The 18,158-nt window shown below is 48.0% G+C and overlaps 1 protein-coding gene across 1 annotated transcript in view; it reads left to right on the top strand.

Annotated features, from left to right (window-relative positions):
* The window catches only part of Fhip1a (FHF complex subunit HOOK interacting protein 1A), an 86,671-nt gene extending 74,108 nt beyond the window's left edge, over positions 1-12,563 (top strand). Inside the window, exons 9-11 of the mRNA XM_059265557.1 lie at positions 5,557-5,735; positions 6,057-6,195; positions 12,221-12,563. Coding sequence (XP_059121540.1) covers positions 5,557-5,735; positions 6,057-6,195; positions 12,221-12,474 — 572 coding nt within the window. The 3' untranslated portion in view covers positions 12,475-12,563. The remainder of the gene's footprint in view (positions 1-5,556; positions 5,736-6,056; positions 6,196-12,220) is intronic.
* Positions 12,564-18,158: the final 5,595 nt, after the last annotated feature.

Below are 18,158 nucleotides of genomic sequence, written 5' to 3'. Positions count from 1 at the left end.
TGAATCTACACACACAGAGGGAATTCCCACACATAAGCGCTCAGTGTGCCCAGGGAAGGCTGGATGACGTTTGATAGCAAACAGAAGTGCTGGAAGAAGCTCATGACACAGAGGGACAGACAATGGCCTTGGAGTCACCCTCTGGGTGTATCCTGGCTCTTAACACTTACCAGGCATGGGGCTTTGGTGTCCTCATGCCTCTGTGAGGACAGACTGAGGTAGAAAGGGCACTGCTATTGTTCTTACTAGTGACCCTCTCAGAATCAGTTGAGAATTGTTCTTCCTGGGGAGCAGCTTGGTGAGGAAGGACATTGTCCCCACCTTCTAGGCTCCCCATAGACAGATGAAAAAAAAAAAAAAAAAAGATTGCCTTCTAGCCCAGTCACAGAGATCTGCTAGGATTTCAAGGGGGCTCCCCACCCTTCTCCCCCAATATTTATTCATTTATTTACTGATGCCTGAAGATGTATTTAAACAGGGAGAAAGCTTTTAATTCCACAATTATCAGGCTTGAGCTTCTAGCTGAGATAGCATTTCAGTGTGAACAAGTTTTAATTAAAATTGAGCCAGTTAGTCAATCATAAGTTAAAAGGATTAGATCATCTTAGGTTTCCAGTAGATGGGGAAGGGACAGAGTTGGGGAGCCAAGTGAGGGAAAGGGGCCTACGTCAGCTGCCTGTCCTCTTGACACACCCAACAGGAAGAAGTCCCAACCATGTCCTGCAACCTTTTTGTGGGACCTCAGGTTTAAGTCCCGGCTAAAGAAGGCTGCCGTTTTAGGGTGCCAGCTTCCGTCCCTGGGAAGTATGTAAATTGGGGGAAGAAGTACAGCTTAGGGGAAAAGCATGGAAAACAACACCATATCATTAACATCCATCATATGTGTGTGTCTACACCGGTGAGCTGGTAAAATGTAGGTTCCTTGGTGCACATGGCTCATTATACCGAAGATCTTGCCTTTTCCCTTCCTCTTTTTGGAACTTGTACATGGTGTCAGGAAACATCTTTCCATGTGTGAGTTCTGTTGTTTCCAAACTTCCAAGTATGGGCTGAGGTGGTAGCTCACCTTCCCTTTCTCCACACGATCACCAGGGATCAGCAGCAGAAATTAATTCTGTTGAGGTGAATTTGCTTCGTAGAAGTATCATAGTATTCCACTTTTTAAATTTCATTTATTTATGAATATGACAATTTTTATTGATCCTATGATATTCGGCAAGCTCTGTGCATAGGACCTAAAGACACAAAATTAAAAGAATATACAATCATTCACAGAGACACCAACAAAGAATTTTGTTTTCAGTGCAAAATGGTTGGAAATGGGATGTGTTCCAGGCGGGAAGAGAGCCCAGTGGAGGGAGGGTGAGTGCCACACAACGGGGCTCTGGTGGTGAGTGGAAGAGGAGACAGGGTTGTGAGACTTTTCCTGGGGATGCATGATTAAATGTCTGTTTTCCCTAGACAGGCACTAAGAGCAGACAAGAACCCAGTCTATCCAAGTTAGAGTGTTGAACAGCGGGGTTTGTTGGGGCTCCTTACATGAGCGTGTATGAAGGGTACATACAAGAGCATGGGTGACTCAAAGGAAGCTGCATCCTTGAGAAGCCCGTCCCAGCATGGGCGGTGACTCACAAGCTGCATCCCCAGAGGTCCCTGCACAACTTGCAGGCAGCTATACCAGAGTCTCCTCCCCCCCTCCAGCAGTCTCTAACTGCCCGTGGAACATTGAGGAGAGGCCTTATGAGTCTTGCAGGTTCATAAGTTTTCTGAGCCTCCTAACTTTAGTTAGCTTCTAAGTCTTAGGAGCCTCCCTCCTTCCCCCAGAAGGAAATGGCTGACTTTAAGCTGGCAGTGCGAACGGAAGTGAAGAGTATGGTCTCATAGGGCAAAGGTGGGAGAGGAAGCCCAGGAGTAGTTGATGTCTGCTTGTAGAGAGTCTGGGCCAAGATGAAGAAGGGGGACCTTGTACTCCTGGCCAAGCATTAAAGTTGGAGTGAGGCATGACGGCCTCAACAGTGTTGTGGAGAGGGTGGAGGTGGGGAGAGGTGGTGGCAGGAAGAACAAGCAGGAGACCTGTTATTGCATCAGAATTTAGGCTGTGCCCTTGCTTGACCTGGGAATTGTTTCTAGAGCCATTTCCACAACTTCTGTGCCAGACTCATACTTCGGTGCCACACATTCACCCATCCATGCATCCATGCATCCATCCATCCATCCATCCATCCATCCATCCATCCATCCACACATATCCATCCACACATCCATCCATCCTTCCATCCTCCATCCACACATCCATCCATCCATCCACATATCCATCCATCCATCCATCCATCCATCCATCCATCCATCCATCCATCCACTCATCCATCCACACATCCATCCACATATCCATCCATCCATCCATCCATCCATCAATGTACACACACACACACACACACACACACACACACACACACACACACCTAGGAATCAAGGTAATATGCTGGTTAATAGCCCTGCAAAAAGATGGTCCAAATTGAAATTCTGACTCCACTATTTCCCAGTTGTGTGTATTTAGCATTCTGCCTTATCTTTAAATGGGATAAATAATTAACATACTTCCTAGGATAATTTTATCAAGTGAATCAGTACAGGAAAGGTACTTGGAACTCTGATTTCTGTCTAAGATGTACTTAATAAATGTTTTCAATAATAATTCAGATATGACTTTATCGTATACATACAATGTTTCTATAATATACTAGAATCTATAATAAGGGTTTCTTCTAGAAGGTGGCCTATTTTTCACTTTACACCTTTATACTGTATAAAGATGCATGTGTTTATGTATGTATGTATGTCATTTTAATCTCGTTAAAATAGAAAGATTATTGCTAGAGTCCAGACAGGATGTGAAAGGACTGTGTCTAAGGCAGAGATGCAGAGGTGGAAGTGAAGGTGAACATTTAGATGTTTCCAAGGTTGGATTTGTGAACAGAGCTGACTCACAGAATCAATGACAACTTTGTTTCAGAATTGAGAAATGCAGGGAACAGACTCAATATAGACCAGGGACTGAGCATTTGAAAGGCAAGAAATGAATGCTGTGGGGGGGAGGAAGGGACAGTGAGGACTTTCTGAAGATTTAGCTATTCTGTGGATGTTCTGTTCCTCAGCTTTGTGGGGCTGTGATAAGATGTCTGAGGTCATCGCCTCTATTTTGGATCACTGTTTCAGAGGACTCAGTCCATTCACTCAGCCCCATTGCCTTTGGTCCTATGATGTGTAGAATGTGCCCAGGAGCCTCCCATCTCATGGTATCATGGGAGCAAAAAAGAACAAGGACTATCAGGATCCCATTAGCCTCCTCAAGGTATGCCCCTAGTGACCCAATTGCCTTCTACTAGGCTCCACTTTCTAATGTTCCGCCACCTTCTTATAGTGCCGCGAAGGGGACCAGCCTTCAGTAAATACATGGGCCTTTGGGGGACATTCACAATCTAAACTAGCAGGTGGGGAGCTTATTGTCCTCCCAGAAATAGAGCGGCAAATATTCACCCTCCACTTCCAACGTTTCCTGTGACTTTCTGAGAGTAGTGCAGTCTTCTGATTTTCAGATGCTTATGGTTCCCCTGGCAACTGCTTTTTACTAAGCAGCTTTCTTTGATGTGCTAGAAACCAGCTAAGAATAAAGTCAGGATTCGGAGTTTAATGTATAGATTGTTATTGCCCATGCCTACGAATGTATAGTTAGCATCATTGGTGGATTACAGTGGCAGTCTCCTGTCCTTGACTTAATGCACTGTCACTTTTAACCTTATTCTCCACCTTGCCTGGGAGTTGAGCTATTTCAATCCCCCTTGTAGTAGTGATGGACATACATGTCTACCCTAGTCACTGATGGCCGGCAGTATTCGTGTCTGTAGGTAGGGTGGCTAGATGCAGACAAGAATACTCTGGGCTCAGGGAAAGTACATTAGGAACATGTTTTGTTGAAGGTTCAACCTACTTGATTATGTCTTTACTAAACAGATTTTTTTTTGGTATGGAAGGAAACAGATAAGGAAGCAGAGATGTCAGCACCTGGGGGTGGAGTGAGGGTGTGACAGACGAGAGACAGGAAAACAGGCCCAGCGTAGAAGAGGGTAAGGAAGGCAATCGGAAAGAGAACTGTACTGCGGTGACTTAAGAACCCCAGGGACATTTCTGCAGTTCTTAAAGGGACAGTCATTAGGTGCTTTCAAACCAACATTCCAGTCTGTGGGGTTTCTGGGTACGTTTGGTAGACTTCCACGTTTGTTTGGCAAGATTCTCCAAGGCTCATCAATCCCCTTAGGGTTCATCACCCAGTCAGCATAGAGAGTGGGTGAAGAGTTCTGCCAACCCTTCCCAGGGATGGTATGGCCTGTGAAGGGATCGTACCTCCCAGGGCCTCTTAGAGATCCTGACACAGGATCACTGCATTGCCCATCCATGTCAGTGTTCAGCATAGTTGTGTGCTCTCATTTCCCAGAGAGCTTGAGTCCTTATAGGGATTTTGCCCTTCGCTGCTGGCAGACTTCAGCATGAAGCATCTGGAGATGAAGTGTGTTTGTGTCACACTCGCTAATGGTGGTGAAGTCTTCATAAGGCGTGTTTATCTGTCAAGGGTTATGTGCATGTCTTATAAATATTCCTGGGCTTAGTGGCATCATCAACAGCTCCACTGGGGGAAATAGAGAAGTCTCATCGATCTTGCTTAATGGAACACTTTTATGGTAAAAATTTAACACATCTCCAAGTAATTTTATTAATTCCAGATTTATTATTTTTTTTGTTTTCTTTGTCCTCAGTAAACCAACACATAAACCATATTAACTTGTTACCAATGTGAAGCAGAAACAGCTTCCTTTGCTAATATATATATTTTTATGAACTGCTTTTGTAATCATACAGCTTGGCATTTTGAGACCCCTGTGTCACACTGGACCACATTTCCTGAGACTGATCCCTTCTTTCTCTCTGGTCAGAAATAGAAAATGCAGATACCGAGTTGCGAGGCATCGCCAGGCCTCCATCCAGGGCCTCTGCATTCACCTGGTCTCCCTTTCCCACTCCTCTGCATTGTGACACTTTCTGAGGCAGGGCCTCTCTCAGGTGTGTGGATAGGATACACAGTCCCTGGTCACATGTTAAACATTGCTCAAACATGTGTGGTACTCTCCACGAAGACTTGTTGCTATGACACTTTCCGTGGCCTCTTACATCTACATGTAGTCCACAGCACCAAGAGATAGTGAATTGCAGATTTTGAACACTGACAGAATCAAGGAATGAAGAACCAGTGTAGAGAAGCAACTTCAATCTTTAAAAAGTATTTAGTGTCTGAGCTTTTCAGAGTCCTTTCTAGCTTTCAAAGTATTGAAGGTGGTTGAAGAGTCAGGGTGTTCGCTCTCACTCACATGAGAAGCAGATATCTGTCATGCGTGTTCACACCCTGGGCCCAGGGTGGTTCGTGACCGTGGCCCCAGTGACTCTGCAGCTGTAAGAAGGTCCCACATGGCCAGCCAGCCCTGACACTGTGTGTCCTCCCTGTAGGTCCATTCATCAGTGTGGTCCTGTCAAAGCTGGAGAACATGCTGGAGAACTCTCTGCATGTCAACTTGCTTCTCATTGGCATCATCACCCAGCTGGCCAGCTACCCCCAGCCACTCCTGCGCTCCTTCCTCCTCAACACCAACATGGTCTTCCAGCCCAGCGTCCGCTCTCTCTACCAGGTATATTATAGCCACACCTGTTCCTTTTCTCTTTCCCTTCCTCTCATGGTTTTGTTAGTTTTCAAAATCCCACATTCCATTAATTTGCTTTCCTTCCCTGTCCTATTAAGCTGGTTGTGGTGATTATTCTAGACAAACTGCAAATCTTCATTTAGTTTGATGTTTTGAGGGTACCTTACCAGGACCACACAGGCAGTTAAAAATGAGCAGGCATCTGATACCATTAACAGTCCCCGTAATGAGGGCTGGACCCAAAAGATGTATTGGTAACAGTAGACTTTTGCTGTAGAGCAATAGCATCATTCATGTGGTTTTTGACAGGTCCTTGCGTCTGTGAAAAACAAGATTGAGCAGTTCGCTTCCGTGGAGAGGGACTTCCCAGGGCTCCTCATCCAAGCCCAGCAGTACCTGCTCTTCCGGGTGGACATGTCTGATGTGACCCCTGTGGCACTCACCAAAGGTCAGGAAGCTCTCCCCACTGTGTCCGTCCCAGCCTGGTCCCACTCCCCCACATTCTGGGTTGCGTTTGCAGACATTGCTTGGCATCTGGACCCTAGGAGCATCAAAGGATGTTTTTATTCGTGTCCATCTTAGAACAGCCTCTTCTCAGATCTGAGGGAGGGGCTTCCTGGTTTCCACAGAGGCTCTGGCTGGCCATTCATTTTCCTTGCTGAGGTGGTTCAGGGAAGGAGCTGATGTGCGAGATGGTGTTAAACTCCAGTAAATCACAGCACCTGTGGACCACAGAGAGGCATTATGTGGACTCCTGGAACCATCTTTCGGCCATCTCTGCCCTGCAGATGCCATCTGTTCTCTTTATTATATTTTCAGAGCATCTTGCACACACACACACACACACACACACACACACACACACACACACACGTGCTTTAGGACTCTAGGAGGTGGACGCTGTTAGGATGAGAAGTGAGGATTGCCCTCAGCCTGATTCCTGACAGAATAGCCCTGCTGGCCCCTAGGCCTAGTGAGCACTGCTGCTTGGCCTTGTTTTGGTTCTGGTTAGACAAATCTGATGTCCATTGTCTTCTGAGCTGTGACATGGGCCCTGGTGAGCACAAACGAGCCAATGTCCAATATTGCTCTGGCTTTACCACAGTTGTCCAGGTGTGGAACAAGGTTTCCATGGGGCAGGTAAGCAATGAGGAGACTTGGGCCTAAGGGCTAAGGCAAGTGGCCAGGAACAAGGCTGGGAATGAGAGGCAGAAACATAACTCTGGGAGAAATTCACACCATTAAAAGAAACTGAAAAGAATCTGGAACTGTGTGCAGCCACTGGATCGTGTCTCTCTGTTTGCTCTCTGATCTTGGTCACTTTGCTTCACTGGGTCTCAATGTCTCTAGCTATGTCTGGAGTTGGGGCTATGGATGAAACCCAGGGCCCCCAGCAGGTTAAGCACACACTGTACCACTCAGCAGCATTCTCTACCCTTCCCTTGACTTTTAAAGGAAGGATCTGTTCATCTCTAAGGTACTTTCTGGCCACAGCAAGAACTCTGGTTGTGGTGAGCTTCTGGGGTACTGTAGCAGATTTCAAAAGGAAGTTGCCGAGGTACCACTGGTAAAATGGTGGGCCGGGGTTTAACTTGTGGGACTTTGAAAAGTGAAGGCAGGCGGTTGAGGGAGGGAAGGAGGGCTGCGTTGGGTGGGAAGGTGGAATTGAGACCCTGAGGCCTCTCAGCCACACGGGCCACTGATGTGTGAGCTCTGCTGCTCCTGAGGAGCTTGTGCTGCTGTTCACCCTGTGAGAGAAGGTGCCTCATTTGCCTTTGTGTTTGATAGGTCACTGCCAGAGCTTGGTGGCTTCAATCATGGCTGTCTCCGATTGTGTACGAATGCATGTACAGGTGGGCTTGGGGTGTGTGTGTGTGCCCTGACCCCAGCCAGCTTGGCCGCTTTGGCCTGGACCCACTCACGTGGGCCATGGCGGGATGTCTAGGATGGCCCACACATCTTTGCCTATCGAGTGGGGTGGTAGGATGTTTCTCACCACTTAGCAGGTTAGTTCAGGCTAGCAACACACCTGGCTGTGGAGCTCCGGGAGTGAGAGCGGGAATGTAGCAAGCCCCTGAGGCTCAGGCTGAGAGCTCACTCAAGGTCAAGTCTGCCACTTGGAGTTGGCTGAAGCAAGCCTCTGGGTGCTATAAGTGGGAAGACTTGTCAAGAATGGTAGCCACACACTGTCCACTAGACAGAAGTGGCTCAGTCTCCTTGCTTCATTTGTATTTTATAGTTTGTAAGGTGCTTTCCTATTTCCTAGACAGTCAACTTCTGTTGTTGAACAGCACTGTGAAGTGGACAGGTTACACTGGCTCCATCTTCACATACAAAACTAGTACGGCCTGCTCAGGGTAGTCAGCCAGAGGGCTGAGGCTCAACTATCTGAGAGTATCCAACCTCATTCACAGAGGCAAGGGGGTGCATGCATGCACGCACACACACACAAGCACAAATGTGTGCATCCTCAGGAGACACTACAGTGAACCGTAGCCAGCATATGTGGAGTGGGCAGGGTGGGCATCACTTGAACCCTAGCTTGGCCCTGGATCACCTTGTTCGGCAGCTGTGGTTAGGGGATATGTGCTCAAGAACTTCTTACCACAGAAGTCCTCACATTAGTCAGCTGGTATCAATGCTTTTAGGACCCTGACACTCGGGGGACTTGATTTGTAGGAAGCTTCTCTTGAGAAAGAAAACTTTCCCTTTAATTGGTTTGTCTTAGTTACTTTCTGTTGCTGTGATGAAGCACCATGACCAAAAGCAATTTGGGGAGGAAAGGGGTTGTTTCAGTTGCACTTCCAGATCCCAGCCCACCATCACAGGAAGTCAGGGCACGAACCTGGAGATGGGAAACGATGCAGAAGCCATGCAGGGGTGCTGCTCACTGCTTTGTTCCTCATGGCTTTCTCTGTTTGCTTTCTTATAACAGCCAGGACCACCAGCCCAGGGATGGCACTACCACAGTGAACCAGGCCCTCCCCCATTCATCATAATCAAGAAAATGTACCACAGGCAAATCGGGTGGGGGCATTTTCTCAGTTAGGGTCCCCTCTTCCAAAGTGACTCTACCTTGTGTCAAGCTGGCATAAAAGCAGTCAGTGTAGAGTTACTTAGACTAACTTTCTAACTGCTTTTTAGTTAGCCAAGTGACACTCTCCACTGTAACCAGAAATCCAAATCTCAGTGAGATAGCTTTCTGTCACCAAGAACAGAGAGCTGGCTTCTGATGTCCTTGTGATATGATTGCCACAAATAGGTCCTGTTCTCACAGGGCTGGAGCAGTTCATGGTGAGAATCAAGTGCAGGGCCACATTATCTGGGTCTCCAGTTCTGTGTGCCACGCCCTTTGCCCAGCCCTGATGCCAGATGAACGGGACATTTTCGCTGCCCAGCTTCTGAAGTCCTCTGAGTCAATCTTGAACACCTTCCACAGCCGCTGTTCAGACCCCGGGCACCATTTCAGAATCCAGTCCTGGTCCTGTTGACTGACACTTCCTTCTCCTGCTGCTCCCTTTGGGTGTGGACATGCTTGTCGGGCCCTTTTTATATTCAGCAGCCAGAGCTGCCCACCATTTAGCTTCTGCACAGCCTTCACTTCATGGTGTCCCCTCGGAAAGGCCAGCCTCCTCACGGATGCTTCCAGCAGCAGTGAAGACCACCACTGCTCTCACGACAGGGAAGCAGAGGACTGCCTGTGCCGGCTACACAGACCAGTCACCGCCTACTGAGGGTTAGGGACCTTTTCAGCTTGAAAAAAGAAAGGGAGGGAGGGAGGGAGGGAGGGAGGAAGGAAGGAAGGAAGGAAGGAAGGAAGGAAGGAAGGAAGGAAGGAAGGAAAAGAAGGGAAAGCCAGCCCACATAAATACTTTAAAACTATGCAACAATAGTGCTGGGCTCTGACTTACACTCAGAGCCTCTAACTGAGCTCTGATTCTAGAAGGGTGGCCCTCTGATTCTAGATGTCGGCCCGTTTTATAGAGAAGGAAACTGACCTGGTGAGCTAGGCCAGGTGATCACTCAAGTCTGCTTACTGTGACACACTGAAAGTCCATTCCCTGGTGGCAAGCCAGCTCAGGTCCACCTCAGCAACTGTGGGAACCGCCCGAAGGATGTCCTTGCAAGTTTCTAGACTCCTTTGCTACTCTTCTGCCTCATGAGCAAAGATTCTTGGATTCAAACGGGGCAGATAAACCTTAGCAGTGACACTTCTAATTCACAAGTCACGCTAGATACATACCCACAAAAGCCTGGTTTAGAGGAGGGGCGAGTTTGAAAGAGAAAGCTGGAAACGAGGAATGCAAGGCACTCTGGAGAGGAGCAGGAGTGTGAAGAAATGTGGGTCACACTTGGTGCAAAGCATTTTTGGTCTTCAGGAATAGACCGGCCAGAGGCTGTGAGACACGTTCTTGGGTGGGTTTGACCCTTGGAGACACTAAGTACAGCACAGGTAAACGAGCAGTGTGTGGCTGAAAAACGGTGCAAGCCTCTAGTACATGGGGCAGGAACCAGGGAGGGAGGGAGGGGCTTGAGGGGCTGTGGAGCAGGAACCGCACAGGCCGTGGGAAGTCAGCGGCAGCTGAAGAACTCCGTATGCAGTCTATGGCCCCTGTGTACTTGACACCCAGTGACTCACTGGATCCTTAAGTCATCCCAGGAGCTTTTGACAGGTCAGTGGAAGCAGAAGTACAGAGAGGTGGAGCCACTTGCCTGGAGTAACCAAGCCAGGAGGCGACAAAATCTGCTGTTAGCGCCTCTGAAGCTTAGGAGGATGTAGGTGAACAGAAATGTGGAGATGGAGTTCCAGATAGTGAGCAGCGACACAGCATAGACTCTGGTCTGAGCAGGAAGCCTGCGAGTGTCCCGATCCCCAGTGGGATCCAGGCCAGCTTCATCAGTAAGCTTGGATGGCCCGAGGGAGAGCTGTGGTGCCTGAGGAGCAGTGTGGAAGGGATTGCCAAGGCTGCCCTGTGGACCTCCACGTTGTTCCCACTCTTGTTCATCTCCTGTCAGGACATGTGAGGAAGAATTTCTGGTAGGGGTAGTGGGGGACATCTTCTCAACTTCTCTAGTTCTCTGTGACATGAACTGTGATAAGCTTTAATCCAAAAGGATATTTAAAGCAGCAGAGCGGAGGATTTTTTTTAACACTGAAGACTATCGTAGTGAGCTGTGGAAAGTACTATAAATGTCAAGCATTTTTAGTGCTGTCGTTAAGCAACACTCTGAAAAGTGTTGAAAAATGGGGCTGAATTCTAAAAAGCAGCCAAAATAATGAAGAGCTGGAATATAGAGATCTAGAAGGAGTAATGAGATCATTTGGGTAGGGGGCAGAAGGTGGCATAAATAATTCCTACAAATATATGAAGGTTGGAGAGCCCAGGAATTAAAGAGTCAGGGATATTGGACCATTTTAATTAATAAGGTTGATATGGTCTAAAAATGCAAATCAGTTAGATATGTTAGAACTTGGGCCCTGTCATCTCAGACTTGTGTTACTGAAACGGGGATGCAAGCCTCTAGCAATGCTCTATAAACGCTGGCTTCCCAGCCTTTGTTACCACTGGATCCTGATGGCTGCATGAGATTCTTAGTCTGGTCCTCGCCATTATTTCTGGTGATCTGGAGGAATCTCTCACCCTTGTGTTTTGAAGCTGCAGGACCCAGCCAGGAGGAGCTGGGGTTTCTGGGAAGCCCTGGAGGTCATGGCAACAGCTGCAGAATACAAGAGCTTAAGGAGCTGCACCTGGTGACCAGGACTCCCCCCCCCCCCCCAACACACACACACACTGGGGTGTTAGGAGAGCAGAAGGGCCACAGGTGTCCTTGGTAAATTTCCCATGAGCCCAGTCTCCACTCAGTTGACACTAGTGGTAGCAGGTACTGTTGGAAGTCCGACTCTTGTCTGTCTGTCTGTCTATCTAATCTGTCTGTCTATATCTATTTATATCTATCTATCTATCTATCTATCTATCTATCTATCTATCTATCTATCTATCTATCTATCTAATCTGTCTGTCTATATCTATTTATATCTATCTATCTACCTACCTACTTACCTACCCATCCATCCATCCATCCATCCATCCATCCATCCATCCATCCATCCAACCAGGGGTTTGCTTTGTTGCCCATGCTGATCACATGGTCCTTCTTCTTTGGCCTCACAAATAGCCAGGACTTCAGTGTGCCAGCACAGTGTCTGGCTGGGAGTTTGTCAACCCTGTAGTCTTGCCACAGCTATGTATGAGGTTCCCTGTGTAGAGTTTTAGGCTAACAGTCCTGTATTAGAAGCTGAGTGCTAGCTGTTATCTGCTGGACAAGCTGGTCATGGAGCACTTGAAGGCTGTCTTCAGGATCTAGTCAGCTGAGGAACTGCACCCAGGACTATTCCCTCCCCTAAAGCACTTGCCCCTCTCCCACACACTTGTTATTTAGGAGTTCCAGGACTGCCGTTTTTCTGCTTTCAGATCCCATTCAAGAGGTCTCCAGGACAGAAGGAGACAAGACCCTTGTGGATGGCCCTCCACGAGTGCTTCAGCCCTTCCTGAGCCACAGGGCCAAGGTGCCTGGGGCACCCCCAAACCTGCCTCTGCCACTGAAGAACACCATGCTGGCTGCCGCTCTATTCCCAGAGTTCCTGAAGGAGCTGGCAGCCTTGGCTCAAGAACACTCAATTCTGTGTTACAAGATCCTGGGGGACTTCGAGGACTCCTGCTGTTAGCTTTTTATACTACTATTTTAATAGAGATTCGGTTTTATAAGGTTATAGTGTCTTGACTGAATGTTAAATGCAAAGCTGCTTATCCAAAACTGTCTACTTTGATACTTCCTGACAATACTTGATTTGTAGGGAGGGTTTCTGCGTGCATCTCCTCTCTCCAGCCGGGTCTCCCCTTGTTATACAGAATGTAGATCTCTGGGCTGGCGGTCCCCTTGGTGGGTCTTTCTGCTCAGTTTTTCCTCTTCACATGATCTGTAGTTGCTCTTCCATCCCTTGGAGTGGATCATTCAGCTTGTAGCTCAGACAGCACCGAGCACACACTGAGGTTCTGTGACCTCTGCACATCTGTGGTGGGGGTCAGCTCTTCGGCAGCCTCAAGGAAGCTCCTCCACAGCTGTCTGCACATGCCTGGTAGCCTCTACCCTCTGTAAACTGCAAGAACAATGTGGAGCTCCGCCTGCCGCACAGGCACACATCATCTGCCGCTATGAATTTACTCTAGGACTTGCAGTCTCTCCGCACGTATTGCCTTATTTGTGGGAGAATCCCCCAGCCCCGGCTGTCCGCCCGAAAATTCCCACGGCAAGAATTTGGAATGTGGGGAGTTTCTTCCCGCTGCAGCTTGAGAGCTTGCTCTAGTCACTGGAACACAACCCAAACCCAAGACTGCCTTAATTTAGGAAGATTTGCACAAAATGAAGCATACCTATGCAAACTTTGGATCCTAGGCATTTGATCAGATGAACAAAGTGTAGTATCATATACTTATGCAAAAAAACCCAACCCTTATTGTTTAGGTGTTTTATGAAAAGAAACGTTAACTTGTGCAGCCATAGAGGATGTTTTTTGTGGGGGTGAGCAGAGTTTGGAATGGGTACAAAAGATAAAATTATCCTGATGGCAACTTGTAAAAACACTGGTTGTTATTCTCTTTTGCTAATAGGTTGCACTTTGTAGAGAAGTGAGCACTGTTCAGCTCATGTTGGTGGCTGGGATGGAATGCATACGGGTCCCAGGGAGCTTGTAAAGCTAGATGCCTACTGGTGACTCCCTCTTCATGGCCATGGTGTATGTCTAGTATCCAGTTGTGGAGGATACGCCAGTGGAGATGTACTGGTGACTCTGGCTACTTGCCAGCCTGCTCCTAGCAGCATGGTCATACTTCAGCCACAGCCATACAAAGACAGGGAAGAACCCAGAAAAAACGAGACCACAAACAACTGGTATTTATGATTATTAAAGTCCCCTTATGTTCAGACCCAGCTCTGAAGTGAGAAGGTGGAGGCTCCCCAATGGAGGGATGCTAGGCCCAGCTCTGTTCTTTGTGGGCATCTCTGCTGAGCCCCAAGGGTGACACCAGTTCCATTGGTTGTACCTCAGGAACACTAGTATGTCATTCAGGTCCTGGTACAGGAGGGCATTGCAGAGCTGAGGGGTCTTTGTAGGGTCTTGAAGCAGCTTTGGATTGAGGAAGCTAGAGAGCCAGACCATGAGACAAATGCCCTGGAGATCTGGCCAGGGCTGGGTGAGCTTTAGGAGCCAGCCTAGCAGTATATCATAGGCTAAACAAGGATCCCTGATACCTGTTCATGGAACATTGCTGACTTTACATTTGTCCTGAAAAGCAGTTTGCCTAGCCATGGTGCAGCAGCCAGCATGGGGAAGGCCCAGTAAATTGGCCTGCTCTTGTCTTCCTGATGAGTGCCCTCAAGTCTCCATTGAAAAGGAGAGTAGCTTCAGTTAGTGAGAGGAACAGCTAGAGGAACTGTTACTCCTTCAAACCCCACTTTGTCTGGTTATCTGTGTTTGCCACATCATGGAATGCTGAAGCCGTATCTGCAAATGGAGTTCTTTAGCTTTGTGGTTTTATGCCCGTCAGTATCTGTATTGATTCTTCTCAAGTCCTTATTTCTTTTTTCTTCTTCCTTTAAAAAAAATATGCTAAGCAAGCATGCTGCTACTTGGCTATACTCTCTACCTTTTCTACATATTTATTAATTTATTATACACCCCAGAGTCCCCTTTGTGGAAGGTGCTTGTTGGGGAAGAGTGACTGTGTGTTGTTCTTCCCCACCCCACCCCAAGGTACTGACGTAGACTTAGGTTAAGGGGGAAGGGTCTGGAAATCAGATTCCCTGGGGTGGGATGTTGGTAGCAAACTCACTTGGCTCTTCTCTGTTTGTTTCTGAATGCTTACAGACTTCCTCAAGAGGGCTGTGCTCAGAGTTTTACAAAACGGAAGTCAGAAAACTGATCTGGGAATAGAGCATCGAGCACCTCAAGGCCCATGCAGTTGAGCTAAGTAGTCAGGAATGGTGTGGACATGCCCAGAGCAAATCGGAGCTATAGACAGAGAGCAAGTCCCATCCGATGATCTGAAGAGTGAACACTGCTCTAGGCAGACAGGTGACGACAGGAGCTCTTTGTGGGAAGTAAGAGTCGCAAGGTAGGTTATTTTAGTCCTAAAGTTCACAGGTTGAACCCCCCTCCTCTCTCTGTCTCTGTCTCTCTCTGGTAGTACATTTTGGGAGAGAAATTGTAAAGGTATCTGACATGTCTAAACTATGGTCCAGGGACTGTGTCCTCTTCCTTTGACGGTGTCACCAGCTGGCATGCTTGAGGAGCAGCAGTAGACACTGCTGTTTGGCACAGACCCTGGATTGGCGTCGCTGTGTCTAGCCCGATGGACCTCAGCAGGGACAGGGAGAAGAGGGTTCCTGGAACATCACAACATCAACCTGGATCCATAATTCAAGGTCTGATTTAAGGTCTAGACTGAGTGAATTTTATGGTTCAAAATACATGAGCACACCGGGATAGTTAAAATGGATTTTGAAAAAATCTGAACAAAGAAAATCCAGTGTAGATTCAGTCTCAAATAGTTTCCTGGGATGAATTCCAGTCTCCCAGCTCTGGAGCGCAGTTACAGGAAGAACTAATTAAAGGTGGTTGGATCATTAAACCCTTCCTTTCTCTGATGGAGCCACTGGAAGATGGCCCCCATTTGGTTTAACATGGTTGGGGAAAGTACGGTGACATCCCGAGAGTGGAGTGATGTCTGTTGTGTGACACGGTCTCCATACAGTGCTTGGCAGTCCTCAGTAGCAGGTCCTCACCAAGTGGCTTGTATTTAGGTTAGATGTAGTTGTTGGTTTTCAGCCCACTAAGACATCTTGAGGTGGGGTGTTGTCACGTGAATCGAAGCTAGAGACTGGATCTGTGACTGTCTGGGGTTGGTCTAGTTGGGGCGGCCAGTCGTTTGCATCCCTGCAGTAATCACGTGAGCTTGCTTCCAGCTCCATTTAGAGGTCTAAAGTTGTAATGTGGCTACCCATTCCGGATTAGTGTACCCCAGGTTACTTCAGAAGAGAAGTCTGGCCAGCATGGTGGAGCATGTCACAGGCATGATGTTAAACATGACTATGTTCCAGTTCTCACTGAAGGGCAGTCTAGTTGGGTTGCTAATTAGCAGCTGGGTGTTTACAGAGATGGCTATCGGGCTTGCCATGTTCATGAAATGCTTTATTGCAGGGCAGCTATTCTTGCACATGCCACTTCAAGTCACTGGCCTGGGACAGTACAGTTTGCTGCAAACCTCGAGTCATTTCTGCCGTTAGCTTTTCCCGAGGCAGCGGTTCCCTGGCAGCTGAGGCCACAGCAGCTTTAAAACATTTAGGGGATATCTTAGCCCTTTCCATGTCCTCTCCCCATCACATACCAGTTTAGAACAACTTGTCAAGAGTGTGTACTCCACCCTTAAGTCTGTCAAGGAAGGAGACATTTAAAGAGAATGGAGTTGACTTTTTCTTCTTTTGGAATGACCATCACAAACCTAATGCTTCACAAAAAGCTCTTGGATGACTCAGAATGGCTTCTGGGATAATTTTGCCTCAGCAAATCCCCTTTACATCCAGGCATTATTAACTCATTACTTGTTTTGGAGGGCAGATTATTTCGGTGGCTCGTTAACTGGATAAACAGGGCTTTAGCAAGAGATTTTCTGTGGAGCTCTTTAGGGGAACAGGACCACAGGAGAGGGAGAGGGAAGCTGGGTGGGTCGGTATCTGTGGCTCCTTGTCCCAGAGCCCGCCGGCTGATGTGGCTGGTTTTAGCTAGAACTGGTCACAGCACGCTGTGTTCTTGTCTTTGAAGATGTGAGTTCACCCAGGTCACTGTTGCCCACACAATCCTGACCACAGGATTTTGTCCCTGTGTTCATTCTGGGTTCTTTCAGGGCATTGAGACGGGCTGTGTCACCTCAGAACCTAAAAAGGCAGGCGACGGAAGTGCTCAGGCCAGGTTATACTCACTGAGCTGAGGCTGCACAAGCCTGTCCTCAGTGTGTCAGGTGAAATGTCCTGGGCCAAGTCTACAAAAGGAGCGCCAACAGTCAGGCCTCTTCTGTCCCTGCAGACACTGGACACGGGATCTGGTGCTGATGATCTTAAAAGACTCTGCTCAGTCCTGACCTGGGAGCCAGGGGAAGCGGACTTCATGCATTGCCTTCTACTTGCCCACCCATGGGTCGTGGAAGAGCACTCCCCAGGTGACTCTGTCTAGAACCTGCCAAAGCAGCCCAGTGGCCGCATCCACACTGCTTCTGGCAGTGGGCTAATTACATGGCCTTCTAGATGGACTGTTTTCCCTCATTAGTCTTTGGAGTCCTTGAAATGAGAACAACTAAATTCAATCTAATTGAAAGACACAATATAAATTGTGAGCCATGCCATAGGCTACAATACTGAGATGACCCACTTGAAGAGGTACATTCTCAAACCTTTCATGGCTATTTCCAGATTACCAATAATTATGTTAAGAGGGGGCAGGGATGGTACTGACCTTGGTAGAATACTGGTAGTTTTTCTATCCGTGCCTTGAGAGAAGTGAACAGAAGTTCCCCTCATGCATGAACCTGGCAAGTGTAAAAGGCTGGCGTTTGACCGAGAAGACCCAGAATTGAAAGTTGTGGTGGTTAGCAGCCCCTCTTACAAAGGGAGGGGAAAGCTGCCTGGACATTTGTTCCTTGGGTTAGACGAACTTATATTCCCTGTGTTAGCTTCCCAGGAGGACCATCGATAAGCCACGATCCGGCAGGTGCATGGTTTGGGCCTGAGCAGGCAGAGGTGGCTGGGGTGGGGCTGGGTTGAGAAATCACCAGTTTCCAGCACTTTCCCCTGCTCGGGATGGCTTCTGAGTCACACATCCAGCTACAGGTGTGTGGATTCCACTGACAGATGGCAGTAGCCTCAGCTCTGGCCCCAACTCATACATTTTAATGAGAGTTCCCCTAGCTGGTACAAACAGAACCAGACCACATTCATGCTTGTGCAGTGATGGAAGGCCTGTGCACCGGCAGGCCACCCTTCCTGAGTTTTAAGGTGTTCTGTAAACACATCTTTCAGATGTGTCAGAGCTGGCCTTGGCTTTTCCCTGGAATCTGTGCCATGTATGACCTCTAGCCGCCTGGTTTAGGGTTTCAAGACAACAAGGGGACAGGGTGGTTGTGTCAGAGCTGGATGGGAGAGCCTCAGAAAGACTGTGCGAGGGCATCGCCTCTGGGAATGCTCACTCCATATGCTCTTCTCGGTCGACAACATCGGTTCTGGAAACGACTCCTACCCAGCTGCACCACCACCAAGGTGAGGCCAGGGCTTCAGCTGTCAGTGCTTTCTGAGAAGCTTGAT

Source organism: Peromyscus eremicus, chromosome 6 (genome assembly GCF_949786415.1).
Source record: "Peromyscus eremicus chromosome 6, PerEre_H2_v1, whole genome shotgun sequence".
NCBI lineage: Eukaryota > Metazoa > Chordata > Mammalia > Rodentia > Cricetidae > Peromyscus > Peromyscus eremicus.
Note: the sequence above shows the minus strand (reverse complement) of the source record. Positions and strands in the feature narration are given on the sequence as shown.